We start from the raw sequence: 16,944 nt of genomic DNA on the forward strand, positions 1-16,944 counted from the left end.
TTTTGCTGAAAGAGTAATAGATGCTTCCAACAAACTTCCAGCAGTTGTGGTTGGTAAATAGAATAGATAGATAGACAGAGTTCTTTATTGGCCAAGTGTGATTTGAAAGAGGGAATTTGTCTTGGTGCATATGCTCTCAGTGTACATAAAAGAAAATACTGTATAGATTTGTCAAGAATTATGTAGTACAGTAATCCACAGTCACTGAATTGAAACATGCCTGCGATAGACATAGATCCATCCTAAGATAAAATACAGGAAATAGTATAAGGGCAGACTAGATGGACCAGGAGGTCTTTTTCTGCCGTCAATCTTCTAGGTTTCTATGTATATTTACTATGGTTTGTTCTTATTTAGTTACATAGTTTTCTTATCGCATAAGCCTAAACGGTATTTATACACGGTAAAGAGAAAAAGAAAGAAAAGAGAGAGAAGGGAAAAGGGAAAAAAGAAAGAAAAAAGAAAAAAAGAGAGAAGAGTTCTGAGTAAAGAGTAAACATAATTATTATTAGTAGTAGTAGTAGTAATTATTCCTGGCCAAAAGAATAAAGTTCTGAGATTGAAAAGAAGAGAAGACGCTGCAACTGAAATGCGGATTTGTTCCTTGTGACGCACAAAGGTGCCGGATCTCAGTGTTATTTGCACAAGCGGATCCCTGCAAAAAGAAAAAGCGGGCCTAAGGGAGTGGAACACGGAATAAAGCAACAGAGTTGGAAGGGACCTCGGAGGTCTACTAGTCCAGCCCCTTGCTCAATTAGGAGACCCTATACCTGTAATAGGGAACCTATGGCATGTGTGCCCAAAAGTAGCATGCAGAGCCCATGTGGCCAGGCACGCCTTGTTGTGGTTAGCTCTGCCCCAGCTCCTGCCCCAAGGAATGTGGAGGTGGATGTGGGGGAAACATCCACAAGTCACAGGCCTGTTTTGCTCCCAACAGAGTCAGCTAGTGAATTATCCGATGACGAAGGAAGTGTGGGTGGGATGGAGGAGGGGAGCTTGGCTGACAGCCGAGGAGGAGATCAATCTTCCTTATCTTCGTTGGATTCTGGAACGTATGACAGACCCACACATGCGTAGAACTATGCATAGGAGAGAACAACTTAAGATATATTACAGGAGATAAGAGAGGCCACCTGGGGTTGGGTGGGGCTCCAGGAATTAGAGCTGATGATAAAATATGTTTCAGTCTCCAGTCCCCTCATCCTCTTTGTGTCTCTTCTCTGCACTCTTTCTAGAGTCCCAACGTCCTATTGATTGATTGATTGATTGATTGATTGATTGATGTATTTATTTATTTATTTATTATTTATTTTGTTTGTTTGTTTATTCATTCATTCATTCATTCATTCATTCATTCATTCATTCATTCATTTATTGGATTTGTATGCCGCCCCTCTCGGTGGACTCGGGGCGGCTAACAACAGTGATAAAACAACATGTGACAATCCAATAGTAAAACAATTAAAAACCCTTATTATAAAACCAAACATACATACAAAACATACCATGCATAAATTGTAAAGGCCTAAGGGGGAAAGAATCTCAATTCCCCCATGCCTGACGGCAGAGGTGGGTTTTAAGAAGCTTACGAAAGGCAAAGAGGGTGGGGGCAATTCTAATCTCTGGGGGGAGTTGGTTCCAGAGGGCCGGGGCTGCCACAGAGAAGGCTCTTCCCCTGGGTCCCGCCAAGCGACATTATTTAGTTGACGGGACCCGGAGAAGGCCAACTCTGTGGGACCTAACTGATTGCTGGGATTCGTGTGGCAGAAGGAGGTCCAGGAGATATTCTGGTCTGATGCCATGAAGGGCTTTATAGGTCATAACCAACACTTTGAATTGTGACCGGAAACTGATCGGCAACCAATGCAGGCTGCGAAGTGTTGGTGTGACATGGGCATACCTGGGGAAGCCCATGATTGCTCTCGCAGCTGCATTCTGCACGATCTGAAGTTTCCGAACACTCTTCAGAGGTAGCCCCATGTAGAGAGCATTACAGTAGTCGAGCCTCGAGGTGATGAGGGCATGAGTGACTGTGAGCAGTGAGTCCCGGTCCAAATAGGGCCGCAACTGGTGCACCAGGCGAACTTGGGCAAACGCCCCCCTCGCCACAGCTGAAAGATGTTTCTCTAATGTGACCTGTGGATCGAGTAGGACGCCCAAGTTGCGGACCCCCTCTGAGGGGCTCAATGACTCCCCCCCCCGCAGGGTGATGGACGGACAGATGGAATTGTCCCTGGGAAGCAAAACCCACAGCCACTCCGTCTTGTCTGGGTTGAGTTTGAGTCTGCATCATGGCGAAGCAACATTTCCGCCAGGAGCGGATTGCTACTACCGCCGCTATGGGTGCGCAGAAGCAAAAGAATGCCCAAATCTCTCCCGAGATTTTGCTTTTGCTCATGCACACAAAGCAAAAAATACACAAAAATGATGGCGGCACCCATACAACCGCTAGCAGGGCGGCTATGTGCAAATTGTGCAATCTGGCAGCTGCTACTGGTGCGCAGTCTGCTAGTATTGTATCATTGTTATGTTGTGAGCCGCCCCGAGTCTTTGGAGATGGGTGGCATACAAATCTAATAAACTATAACTATAAACTATAACTTGTGCACTGGTAGCAGCCCACTAATGATTTGTGTGAGATTAGATTAGATTAGATTAGATTTATTGGATTTATTGGATTTATATGCCGCCCCTCTCCGCAAACTCGGGGCGGCTCACAACAATAATAAAAACAAGACATAGTAACAAATCCAATTCCCACCAATCTAATTACAATTTTAAATTTAAAAAAAAATCATAAAACAATTCCAATATATATATAAAACAGGCACAGTGATTTGTGTATTTCCACTCAGCTGGTGAATTTTATTTTATTTATATTATTTTATTCATTTGGTTGTTTGGTAAAGTACATATTGGTGGTATACAAAGATATAATATTCACATACATGATACTAGTAAAAGAGAAACATTAGGACAAGGGGCAGAATGCTCACTAGTGCACTTATAATAATAATAATAATTTATTAGGTTTGTATGCCGCCCCTCTCCGCAGTATGTACTTATGTACTTTCCACCAATATGTACTTATGCACGCTCCTTAATGACCTCTTAGGAATCGGGAGAGATCAACAGTGGATACTCTAAGGGTAAAGTTTTCGGGGTTAGGGGATGATACTACTACAGAGTCTGATAGTGAGTTCCAGGCATCAACTACTCGGTAACTAAAGTCGTGTTTCCTGCAGTTGAGTTTAGAGAGGTTTACTTTTATTTATTTATTTATTTATTGTTAGAGTTGGAAGGGACCATGCGGGTCATCAAGTCCAGCGCCCTGCCTAAGCAGGAACCCTATAGCATCCCAGCCAAATAGCAGTCCAATTTCCTCTTTAAAATGTCCAGAGTATTGGAGTTTACAACGTCCGCTGGTAGGTTGTTCCACTGGTTGAGCGTTCTGACCATCAGGAAGTTCTTCCTTATCTCCATGTTGAATCTCTCCTTGGTCAGCTTCCAGCCGTTGTTCCTCGTCCGGCCCTCCAGTGCCCTGGAGAATAAAGTGATCTCCTCCTCTCTGTGGCAACCCCTCGTATACCTGTAGACTGCTATCATGTCCGCTCTGGCCGTCCTTTTCTCTAGGCTATCCATGCCCAGTTCCCGCAGTGGTCTTCGTAAGTCTTGGTTTCTAGACCCCTGATCAACTTGGTTGCTCTTTTCTGCACCTTCTCCAGAGTTTCAATGTCTTTTTTGAAGTGTGGTGACCATAACTGAACACAGTACTCCAGGTGTGGTCTGACCAGGGCGTAGTAGAGTGGTATTAAGATTTCCCTGGTCTTGGAGTGGATTCCCCTGTTGATGCAGCTTAGGGTTGTATTGGCTTTTTTGGCTGCTGCTGCACATTGTTGGCTCATGTTTAGTTGATTGTCCACCAAGACTCCGAGGTCTCTTTCTCATATGTTTTTGTTGCTGAAGCTGAAGTCGTCGTTGATAGGAAGGACGTTGTGGCAGATGGTTTTATGGGCAGTGCTTAGGTCGTGTTTAAGGTGATGTAGTTCTAAGCTTTCCAAACCTAGGATTGTGAGTCTAGTTGCGTAGGTATTCGGTTGTGAGTGGAGGAGTGGAGGGCTCTTCTTGTAAAGTATCTCTGAACATTTTCTAAAGTGTTTATGTCCGAAATGCGTTGTGGGTTCCAGACAGAGGAACTGTATTTGATGATTGGTCTGGCGAAAGTTTTGTATGCTCTGGTTAGTCGTGTGAGATTGCCGGAGCAGAAGCTACATAGGATTAGATTAGCAACTCTTTTTTTTCCGGTATAAGATTTTTTATTTTTTCTCCACCATAAAGTAAAACAATATATAGTTATAAACACAACAACAATGCTTAAAATCAATCATATACAAACTTTTTTTCCCTCATTACTCCCTCAATGGAGGCTCTTATCACTCCCCGTGTAAATTTTTCTGTTAATTTTATACAATATTAGCAATTCTTAAAATGCTAAATTAATATTTTTCCCTTACCGTCTTACTACAAAAGGTTACAACAATGTAAAGAATAATTAATAAATAAACAAAATCTCTTTTATCTAAATTTTAATCTTATATCATGTAGCTAATAAAAAATTCTCTATATATATACAGTGATCCCCCGCTCGTTGCGAGGGTTCTGTTCCAGGACCCCCCGCAACGAGCGGGTTTTCGCGAAGTAGCGCTGCGGAAGTAAAAACACCATCTGCGCATGTGCAGATGGTGTTTTTACTCCCGCAGCGCTAGCGAGGAGCCGAAGATTGGGGGCGGCGCGGCTGTTTTAAAACGTCGCCGCCGGCATGGGGGGCTTCCTAGCAGCCCCCCAAACCCAGGTTGGGGGTCCGGGGGGTGCTGGCAAGCCCCCCATGCCGGCGGCGACATTTTAAAACAGCCGCGCCGCCCCCAATCTTCGGCTCCTCGCTAGCGGGCAGGCAGGCGGCGGACAAGCCGTTCGCTGGCGCTGGCTCTCGCCGCTTTCGAGTTGAGTCCTGGAGCGAATTCGCTTCAGGACTCAGGTCAAAAGCGCCGACAGCCAGCGCCAGCGAACGGCTTCTCCGCGCTGGCTCTCGCCGCTTTCCAACTGAGTCCTGGAGCGAATTCGCTTCAGGACTCAGCTCGAAAGCGGCGAGAATGAACGGCGTGGGCGGGCGAAGGGCGGGCGGCAGCGAGGAGTTTGCGTGGGACTTCCAACTTCCGACTGACCGAATTCTGAAGCACAACACACCAGACATCCTGATTTTGGAGAAAAAGAAAGTATGGATCATCGACATCGCAATCCCAGGAGACAGCAGAATTGAGGAGAAGCAGCTAGAGAAATTAGTGAAATAGGAAGATCTAAAAATCGAGCTGCAACGACTCTGGCATAAACCAGTGAAAGTGGTCCCAGTGGTACTTGGCACGCTGGGCGCAGTACCAAAGGATCTCAGCAGACATTTGAAAACCATCGGAATTGACAAAATCTCCATCTGTCAATTGCAAAAGGCCACTTTACTGGGATCGGCAAACATAATTCGCCGCTACATCACGCAGTCCTAGGTGATTGGGAAGCGCCCGACTGGGGATGAAATACGAAATCCAGCATAGTGATCTCGTTTGCTGTGTTGTACTGACATAATAATAATAATAATTTATTAGATTTGTATGCCGCCCCTCTCCGAAGACTCGGGTCTAAGATCAATAGTCTTTCTTAAAATCTTCTGAATCCAATTTTGAATTCGTGTCCAAAATTTACGTGCTTCCGGACAAGTCCACCAGCAATTCTTGATGTTTTGACAAATTTTGTCAAGTTGGCTAATTTTTTTCTTTTCCCATCCCGTCGAAGTCCTCTGTTTTCTTCCCTCCCTAAGTAGCTGCCCTCCAACGGCCCCCTTCTCTCTCTCTCTTCCCCCCCCCACCTCGCCCTTCGTGTCCCGAACCGGCCATCCCGAGAGAGATGGACTGGAGCAGTTGTCCGGCTCTGAGTCAGAATAATAAGTGACTCACTTTGGGAACAATTGAAACGAGGTTGAGTGGAGGGGCGTTTTTTTTTCCACGGCTCAAATTTCTGCGGAGGTGAGACAGCAGTGAAGTTGTCCTCTCAAGGTCAGTTGCCCAAAGGAGAACTCCGTCACCCACTGGGCATCTGCAAGCACAACGCTTGGCATGGAAACTCTGTGTGTGTGTGTGTGTGTGTGTGTGTGTGTTTGTGTGTATGTATGTGCAATTGCTCATCCAGGTGTGTGTCTTTTTTTTTTTGCACCATGCCATGTTTTCTATTTCTTTATTAATTATTTACATTAAGAAAAATACACAAATACAGTGGTTCCTCTTCTTAAGAACTTAATTCGTTCCGTGACCAGGTTCTTAAGTAGAAAAGTTTGTAAGTAGAAGCAATTTTTCCCATAGGAATCAATGTAAAAGCAAATAATGCATGCAAACCCATTAGGAAAGAAATAAAAGCTCGGAATTTGGGTGGGAGGAGGAGGAGGAAGAAGAGGAGGACAGTTGCTGCCGAAGGAAACTTTAAGGCTTAAATAAAAAAGAGGGACTTTGAGGCAGCGAGGAGGAGCACGCGCTTCCCATACGCCCGGCACGAGGCTGCCTCCCATACACTGCGCCAGAGAGAGAAACCCAGGCAGGCAAGAGGGGGGAAATCTCCCGCTCCTTTGATCAAAAAAACGGCTGCTACTGTTACCTGCTTCCTCTTCCTTCCCATGCTGAAGGGCTCTCCTCTCCTTCGCTCACTTTGTAGCCGGCGGCTTTCCTTCACTGTGGTGACTCCTCAGTTTGGCTGAAGCCAAGTTGATCTGGCTGGGGCGAAGCGCCCCCTTTTGCCTTTCCATGTCCAGATGCTCCAGGAGGCAACCTCGTGCCGGGTGTGTGGGAGACAGCACGAGGGAGTCACCACAGCGAAGTGGTTTATTCCCTGTCCAAGCACCCAGAGAAAGGAAAACGCTCCGTTCGCTCTGGGCTGCCAAAGCCTCATTAAGCGCCACCGAAAGGTCCTCTGGCAGCCCAGAAAAGCCCGAGATGGCCAGGAGTAAAGGGAGAATGGCAGGAAACTGGCCGGGCCTTCATGCCGCTCTCAAATTTCTTGGGAACTTTTTCCAGTCTTGGGTTCTTAAGTAGAAAATAGTTCTTAACTAGAGGCAAAAAATTCTTGAACATCCAGTTCTTATCTAGAACAGTTCTTAAGTAGAGGCCTTCTTAGGTAGAGGTATCACTGTACCATAAAAAAGAACAAACACAAAACACAACTTATACAGACGTATAGAGATCATATTTCATAATTACAGTTATATATCAAGTCTTAAACACTCAACAATTTACACATTTGCCAACCCTACCTGTTGACATTATTGCTACAGCTTTTTTTCCCTCATTTTCTTCTTCTCATGAAAAAGTTTTATTATTTTTCAAATATTTTTTTTAAAACAGACAAAGAAGCAAACAACAAAAATAAATAAAAAAGGACAAAGCAAAAAACCCAAAATATGTAATATCAGCAAACATTCAGTATTTCTGCATTGCTACCTCCAATATTTCATTAATTCCTGTAGTAATATACGTATTAATTAATTACGGTAATATTCGTGTTAATTCATACAAACACAAAGTCCCTATTCAAACCATAAATATTTACATACCGTATTTATATAATTTGTTTTACTAGCTTTTTTGTATCTTTTATGATCTTTTCCCCCCCTATTTCTTAATTCAATACATTTGTGCCATTGTGATCATGTTTCTTAATACTCAGAATCTTTTTAGCCCCTTAATTCCATCGTCAGTTTGTCCATTTTGGAACAATTATATATTTTATTAATTTCTACTTTTTCTGTGGGGTGGGGGTGGGGTTCTGTATTTTTCCAATATTGGGCGAAGGTAATTTTGGCTGCAGTTGTGATATGTAATATTAGGTATTTTTCTTGCTTTACTGCAGTATATTGCTTTTTAAATATTCCCAATAAGAACTATTCCAGTGTGTTATTTCTTGTAACCATTTGTGGATTTTCGTCCAGAATATTTTTGTCTCAGAACATGACCACCACATGTGGAAGAAGGTGTCATTCTGTATGTATGTATGTATGTATGGATGGATGGATGGATGGATGGATTGATTGATTGATTAAATTTATATGCCATCCCTCTCGGTGGACTCAGGGCGGCTTACAACATTTCAATAAAAATACAATATATAAAACACTTCTAAATCCAATTAACAGGAATAATTAATTTAAAATATTTCTTTAAAAAGCTAAACATATTACTTTACTGAAAGAGTAGTAGATGCTTGGATTGACTGCAGAAAAAGACCTCTTGGTCCATCTAATAACAACAACAACAATAATAATAACTTATTAGATTTGTATGCCGCCCCTCTCACAGACTCGGGGCGACTGCCCATCTAGTCTGCCCTTATACTATTTCCTGTATGTTATCTTAGGATGCATCTATGTTTATCCCAGGGATATTTAAATTCAGTGACTGTGGATTTACCAACCACGTCTGCTGGAAGTTTGTTCCAAACATCTACTCCTCTTTCAGTCGAATAATATTTTCTCACATTGCTTCTGATCTTTCCCCCAACTCACCTCAGATTGTGCCCCCTTGTTCTTGTGTCCACTTTCCTATTAAAAACACTTCCCTCCTGGACCTTATTTAACCCTTTGACATATTTAAATGTCTCGATTGTGTCCCCCCTTTTCCTTCTGTCCTCCAGACTATGCAGATTGAGTTCATGAAGTCTTTCCTGAGCAGTTTTATGCTTAAGACCTTCCACCATTCTTATAGCTCATCTTTGGACCCGTTCAATTTTGTCAATATCTTTTTGTAGGTGAGGTCTCCAGAACTGGACACAGTACTCCAAATGTGGTCTCACCAGCGCTCTATATAAGTGGATCACAATCTCCCTCTTCCTGCTTGTTGTACCTCTAGCTATGCAGCCAAGCCTTCGACTCGCTTTCCCTACTGCCTGACCGCACTGTTCACCCATTTTAAATCCCTGCCGTTTTCTTAAGTCGGTCGTGTGGTCCTAAAGCGAATCGGTCTTCCCCGTAGATTTGGCTTCCCCGAAGGTTGCAAAATGGGCGTTAAGTGTGAAAAACATTAGCCAGCCACAATTGTTCAGCTGCGTTGCAACTTTCAATGGTTCCTGCTTGTAAGTAGAGGAGCCGAAAGCAGCGAGTGCAAAGCCTGGTGCTGTGGCTCTGTTTTCCCGTTGGCTTTGCCAATTTTCACTCGACATTATTCCGCTGCCTCCTCTGGATCAGGTTTCGTTTCAAAGTGATCCGGTCTGGCAACCGGTGAGGAGGAGGCGGTGGAAGCAGCTTCTGTCCACAACAGATCAAGCTTAGGGGTTGCATTTATGCCCCCAACCCTTCTATTCTCCTTGATCCGTCCTTCCTTCTCCTCCTCCTCTTCGCCACAAACTCCACTCCCTCCTAACTAACTCTGAGGATGTTAGCTGGTTGGGTAATAAAGTGTCTACGAGAAAATTATCAAGCTCAAAGAACATCAAGGACCCCCAACCACCACCACTCCTCCTCCTCCCAAATCCTTCTCCCTTCTAGCACTGATGATGTTACCTAGTTTGGTCATGAAATTTATTTATTTATTTATTTATTTATTAGATTTGCATGCCGCCCCTCTCCGAAGACTTGGGGCGGCTAACAACAATATAAAAAGACAATGTGAACAAATCTAATATTAAAAATAATCTTAAAAACCCCAATTTAAAGAACCACTCATACATACAAGCCTACCATCTATAAATTCTATAAGCCTAGGGGGAAGGGAAAGTCTCAATTGCCCCCATGCCTGACGACAGAGGTGGGTTTTGAGGAGCTTGCGAAAGGCAAGGAGGGTGGGGTGCCTGCATGAAATCCACCCAGCTCAGAAAGCACCAAGAACCCCACATTCATCTTCCTCCTCTTCCTCCCCCATCACCTCTTCTTCTCCTTTTCTTTCTTCTTCTTCCTCTCCCTCTCCTCCCTTCCTTCTCCTCTTCTTCTCCTTTTCTTCCCCTTTCCCCCTCCCTCTCTCCCTCCTCCTTCTCCTTTCCCTCCTCCTTTCCTTTCCTTTCTTCCTCCCTTTCTTCTCTTTCTCCTTTCCATCCTCCTCTCCCTTCCCCTCCCTTCCTTTCCCCTTCCCTTCTTCTTCTCCCTTCCTTCTCCTCTCCTCTCCTTTTCTTTCTCTTCCCTTCTTCCTCTCCCTCTCCATCACTTCTCCTTTTCTTCTTTTCTCCTCCCCTTATTCCCTTCCTCCCACTTTCCTTTCTTCCTCCCTTTCTTCTCTTCCTCCTTTCCCTCCTCCTCTCCTCTCCCTTTCCTTCCTTTTCCCCTTGCCTTCTCCTTCTCCCTTTTTTCTCCTTTTCTTCCCCTTCCCCTTCTTTCTCTTTCTCCCCATCACTTCTCCTTCTCCTTTTCTTTCTTTTTCCTCCTCGCCTTCCTCTCTCCCTCCTCCTCCCTTCCTTCCCCTCTGTCTCCTCTTCTTTCCTTCTCTTTCCATTTATTGATTTGATTTGATGTGATTTGTATGGCGCCCCTCTCCGAGGACTCTTCCTCCCCATCACTTCTTCTTTTTCCTTCTCCTTTCCTCCCTCCCTCCCTCCTCCTTCTCCTCTTTTCTCCTCTCCACCCTTCCTCTCCATCCTTTCCCTCTTCCCTTTTCCTTCTCCCTTCCTTCTCTCTTTTTCTTCCCCTTCCTCCTCTTCCTCCCCCTGGAGAACAAACAGCCACAAAAACCTCAGGTGAGGCTCAGGGACCACCGTCCCCCAACAGGAACAAAAAACCGAAAACCAACCGTCTCTTTTCAAAGTCACCCAGCCTGAAAATTCCGCCCTTAAAGCTCCCCCTTAAAATAAGACCCAACGCTCGGATGCCCAGGGATGGATCGGGATGTTCTTGTCCTGCCAGGTGGATCTGGGAGTTGGAGCTCGGCGCTAGTCCCTATCGTGGAGCGAAGAGCGTGACGGGACTGCCAAAAATGGCTCCAATGATTTCGGGCTGCGTTAACGGAGCCGTGACGTTCCAATGATGAGAAATCATCGCCCTGTTTCCTTTTGTCCTTGGTGTAAGATGGACACGCTTAAAATATAACGCACCTTCCTCTATTTTCCATTGATCCCTCGTTTTTCGCGGGGGATGCGTTCCAAGACCACCCGTGAAAAACAAATTTCTGTGAAGTAGAGAAAAGATTTTTTTTTTTATGTATTTAACAAGTATTTGGACTTTTAAAACCCACCCTTTGCATTAAACAGTCGTTCTATAATGTTTCTCAGCTGGAACTACAAGTGATATCCTACCAGTTTCTTTAATATACAGTAGGACTGTAGAAGAATTGTATGAATTTTTAATGGATTTTAAATTTTCAATGGATTTAATGGATTTAAGCCCCCTTTGAAAACCCGTAAAATAGCGAACCCGCGAAAGATGAACTGTGAAGTAGCGAGGGATTATTGTATTGCATTTTATTCTTATATTTCACTCCTATCCTTTCTTTCTTTCCTTTCTTTGATATATATTATACATGGTTAATGTTGTGGTTAGCTCTGGCCCAGCTCCTGCCCCAAGGACTGTGGATGTGGGGGAGACATCCACAAGCTACAGGCCTGTTTTGCCCCCCCCCCATGGAATCTGCTGATGAAGGCTCCTCTGACCAAGAAGACATGAGTGACAGGGAGGAGGAGAGTGGGGCAGACAGCTCAGAAGGAGATCAATTATCTAGCTCCTCCTTGGATTCAGAACAAGAGTTAATGATACAGCCACGCATGCGGAGAGCGATGCATAGGCAGCAACAACTGAGAGATTATTATCAAAGAAAATGAGGCCACCTGTGGTTGGGTGGGGCTGTGGTCATTAGTGAGGCTGCTATAAAGAGCAGCCTGTGGGTTTGGCCATTGTGGAGGATTATCTGATCGTTGTGTTTCGTGACTGCTTTACTGACTTTGACTTTTTGTGTGCTGATTTTCCCCCGCTTTGAAACTAAACCAGAGCAAAGTGTGTTTCACTTTGTGAAAGAAGAAGGACTGTGAATTGCCTCACAGCTGCAAGCTAAGTATCTCAAAACTGATAAGGGACTTGTAGAAATTACCAGTTTGTTTGGAGACAAGTGCTCTTTGCTATCCCAAAAGAGGGCTTGGATTAAGTGAATTTTCATTATAAAGAACATTGTTTTGAATTTTCAAACATTTGTGTGTCTGAACTTTGTACCTGTGAATTTTTGGAAGGAGTCTACCAGAGAGCCCGACAGAACAGTTAATCTCATTAACCTTCATTATGTATTGGACTAACTAACTAACTAACTAAATAAACAAACAAACAAACAAACAAACCTTGACTGGACCACAAAGCCAGGGAGTTCCCCATAGACCAGTGGTACTCAACCTGGGGGCCGGGACCCCTTTGGGGGTCAAATGACCTCTTCATAGGGGTCTCGTAAGGCCATGGGAAAAGACAAATTTCTCCTGGTGTTAGGAACTAAAGCTTCTATTCTGGCGCCTTGGAACCTATTTTTACAATCCGACCAATCAGGCATTGACAGTGGGGGTGTCCCTCTCACCTTCCTGCCAATCAACCTACAATCAAACCTACAATCCTGTATTGTATTGGCAGTTCTGTGTTAGCAAAAACTTCAGAAGAGAAGGATTTAGGGGTCTTGATTTCTGACAGTCTCCAAATGAGGAAATAGTACGGTCAGACGGTAGGGAAAGCAAGTAGAATGCTTGGCTGCATATCTAGAGGTATAACAAGCAGGAAGAGGGAGATTGTGATCCCGCTGTATAGAGAGCGCTGGTGAGACCACATTTGGAAGACTGTGTCCAGTTCTACAAAACGAGATTGATAAAATTGAACGGATCCAAAGACGGGCTACAAGAATGGGGGAAGGTCTTAAGCATAAAACGTATCAGGAAAGACTTCATGAACTCCATCTGTCTGGTCTGGTGGACAGAAGGAAAAGGGGGGACATGACTGCAACATTTAAATAGGTTAAAGGGTTGAGTAAGGTTAGGAGGGAAGTGTTTATAATAGGAAAGTGAACACAAGAACAAGGAGGCACAATCTGAGGTTAGTTGGGGGAAAGATCAGAAGCAACGTGAGAAAATATTATTTGACTGAAAGAGGAGAAGATGCTTGGAACAAACTTCCAGCAGACGTGGTTGGTCAACCCACAGTATCTGAATTTAAACATGCCTGGGATAAACATAAATCCATCCTAAGATAAAATATACAGGAAATAGTATAAGGGTAGACGAGATGGACCAGGAGGTCTTTTTCTGACGTCAATCTTCTATGTTTCTATTAAATCTACTTAATTTCTATCATTACATATCAACACCATCAATTTAACAAACCATTATTCCGTTCTTAATGGAAATATAGTATTCAATTATCAAGTATAGATTTCTTTTTCCTAAAAACATTTAATAAAGTATTCCCAACTCATTTATCATTTTATCTATTTCTCACTGTGTTACATTATGACTTGACTTTCACGTATAAGGCAGGACTAGAACTCACCGTCTCCTGGTGATTGATCCAAAGTCACGCCCCTGGTTTTCATGCCTAAGGTGGAACTAGAACTCACAGCCTCCTGGTGATTGGTCCAAAGTCACCCAGCTGGCTTTCATAGAAACATAGAAGACTGATGGCAGAAAAAGACCTCATGATCCATCTAGTCTGCCCTTATACTATTTCCTGTATTTTATCTTAGGATGCCTGACTGCACTGCTCACCCATTTTGAGACTGTCAGAAATCACTCACCCTAAATCCTTCTCTTCTGAAGTTTTTGCTAACACAGAACTGCCAATGCAATACTCAGATTGAGGATTCCTTTTGCCCAAGTGCATTATTTTACATTTGGAAACATTAAACTGCAGTTTCCATTGCTTTGACCATTTATCTAGTAAAGCTAAATCATTTACCATATTATAGACGCCTCCAGGAATATCAACCCTATTGCACACTTTAGAGTCATCGGCAAATAGGCAAACCTTCCCTACGAAACCTTCCCCTATGTCACTCACAAACATATTAAAAAGAATAGGACCCAGAACAGACCCTTGTGGCACACCGCTTGTCTCTGCTCAGAATACTCGCCATTAACAATAACTCTCTGATGTCTACACTTCAGCCAGCTTGAAATCCACTGAACTATCCAGGGATTAAGTCCAATCTTCACTAATTTATCTATCAGCTCTTTATGTGGAACCGTATCAAAGGCTTTGCTGGTCCAGGTAGGCAATATCCACGGCACCACCTTGATCCAACACCTTTGTGACATAGTCAAAGAAATCAATGAGATTAGTCTGACATGATTTGCCTCCAGTAAAGCCATGCTGATTTGGGTCTAATAAGTTATTGTTTTTTAGATGCTGATTTATCCTCTTTTTGAGTAGAGTCTCCATCATTTTAACTATAACTGATGTCAAGCTAACTGGCCTGTAGTACTTTCATGCCTAAGACAGGACTAGAACTCACAGCCTCCTGGTGATTGGTCTAGTGCAGAGGTCTTCAAACTTGGCAACTTGAAGACTTGTTGACTTCAAGTAGCTGGCTGGAGAATTCTGGGAGTTGAAGTCCACAAGTCTTCAAGTTGTCAAGTTTGGGGACCCCTGGTCTGGTGTAACCCAGCTGGCTTTCATGCCAAAAAACAGGACTAGAACACACCACCTCCAGGCTGAACTTCCCCCTGGAGCATGAGATTATTATTATTATTATTATTATTATTATTATTATTATTATTATTATTATTAATTAGATTTGTATGCCGCCCCTCTCCCAAGACTCGGGGCGGCTCACAACAGTGATAAAAACAATAAATGGTAACAAATCTAATAATTAAAATCTAAAATAACAATTTAACATTAAAAAGTCTAAAAAGAAAAGACCCCAATATATAAAATACATACACACAGTCATATCATACACAAAACTACATAAATGGGCGGCATGTAAATTTAACCCATGAATATGATGCCCCTGTTCTCTGTTTCTGTTGGCAGATGGGCCGCGTGGACAAGAACGTTCCTCTGGTGACCGGCCATACGGCCCCGGTGCTGGATATCGACTGGTGCCCCCACAACGACAACGTCATCGCCAGCGCATCGGACGACACCACCATCATGGTAGGAAAGTCACAGCCCTTCAGACGTTTTGCAAGCGGGGCGTCCTTGACATAAGACCGCGATTTCTATGTTTAGTCGTCTTTGTCATAAGTTGAGTCATCGTGGGAACAGACCCCACTTTTGACACCTGTTTTTTAGAGCTGGGTGGCCCAGTGGTTAGAGTGTAGCCCTGCAGGCTCCTTCAGGCAACTGCTAGATGTAGTTCAGTAGTTCAAATCTCACCACCGGCTCAGGTTAACTCAGCCTTCCATCCTTCCAAGGGGGGTCAAATGAGGACCCAGATTGTTGGGGGCAAGAGGCGGATTCTGTAAACCTCTTAGAGAGGGCTGTAGAAGCACTCGGAAGCAGTCTATAAGTCTAAATTGTTCTATTGCTGTTGTGAGCCACCCCAAGTCTACGGAGAGGGGCGGCATACAAATCTAATAAATAAATAAATAAATAATAAAAATAAATGCTATTGCTAGAAACAAACTTCCAGCAGACGTGGTTGGTAAATCCACAGGAACTGAATTTAAACATGCCTGGGATAAATATAGATCCATCCTGATATAAAACATAGGGAATTGTATAAGGGCAAACTAGATGGATCAGGAGGTTTTTTTTCCTGCGGTAAATCATCTATGTTTCTACGTTTCTATGAAAGAAAGAAAGAAAGAAAGAAAGAAAGAAAGAAAGAAAGAAAGAAAGAAAGAAAGAAAGAAAAAGACACAGAGACAAAGACACAGAGAAGGGAGGGAGGGAGGAAGAAAGAAAGAAAGAAAGAAAGAAAGAAAGAAAAAGAGAGACACAGAGACAAAGACATAGAGAAGGAAGGAACGAAGGAACGAAGGAAAGAGCTGGGATGGCCCAGTGGTTAGGGTACAACACTGCAGGTTCCTTCAGCTAACCACCAGGTCAGCAGTTCAGATCTCACCACCAGCTCAAGGTTGACTCAGCCTTCCATCCTTCCAAGGTGGGTCAAATGAGGACCCAGATTGTTGGGAGCAAATAGACTGATTCTGTAAACAGCTTAGAGGGGGCTGTAAAACCACTAGGAAGTGGTATACAAGTCTAAATGCTATTGCTATTCCTCCCTTCCTTCCTTCCTTCCCTCCCAGGTGGGTCAAATGAGGACCCAGATTGTTGGGGGCAAGAGGCTGATTCTGTAAACCGCTTAGAGAGGGCTGGAAAAGCATTAGGAAGCGGTACATAAGTCTAAATGTTATAATGCTATTTTCCTATAAATGTAAGTCAAACTATAGTCCAAGTCATGCAGTCGAAGGTTGAGTTACCTGGTTGTAAATGCGAATCCAGATTAACTCATGGCAATTATTATTATTTTTCGGGCCATATTTTGCCAGAAATGGGGAGGGGAGAGATGCAAAAATTGTGACCCCAGGATTCTACAACCAGTCATTAAACAGGAGCACCCAAATTGCAATCAAGTAATTGCCGGGGGTGGGACAGTGGTCATAAGTTTGAATTTTGCTGGTTTAATGACTTTTTCAGGGCTTATTTTTATTTGTATTTGTATTTATTAGATTTGTATTATGGAAAACTGAAAGCCTTATTATGAGAAGGATGGTAGGTTGGCGACTGAGTTTGGCGTCTTTGGTCAAAATAGGGCTTCGAATTGGAGGCAGGGACTTTTTGGACCCTTACTTGGGAGCAGTTGGATTTAATTTCAAATGTTTGTGGCAGTTGGAAGCTCTTTTGTTCTGCATTGGGGGTCTTATTCATGAGGAGGGGGCTGTAGCAAGCAAGGAAATTAGGCCATTCACACAACGAGCCACTTTGCAGGTGCCACGTTCCTTGAATTGTGTTTATGTCGGTCTTGA

The 16,944-nt window shown here is 43.5% G+C and overlaps 1 protein-coding gene across 1 annotated transcript in view; it reads left to right on the plus strand.

Moving 5' to 3' along the window:
* CORO6 (coronin 6) overlaps positions 1-16,944 on the plus strand; it is a 55,003-nt gene that overhangs the window by 10,964 nt on the left and 27,095 nt on the right. Inside the window, exon 3 of the mRNA XM_070735439.1 lies at positions 15,005-15,127. Within this exon, the coding sequence (XP_070591540.1) occupies positions 15,005-15,127 (123 nt within the window). The remainder of the gene's footprint in view (positions 1-15,004; positions 15,128-16,944) is intronic.

Source organism: Erythrolamprus reginae, chromosome 1 (genome assembly GCF_031021105.1).
Source record: "Erythrolamprus reginae isolate rEryReg1 chromosome 1, rEryReg1.hap1, whole genome shotgun sequence".
Classification (NCBI taxonomy): Eukaryota; Metazoa; Chordata; class Lepidosauria; order Squamata; family Dipsadidae; genus Erythrolamprus; species Erythrolamprus reginae.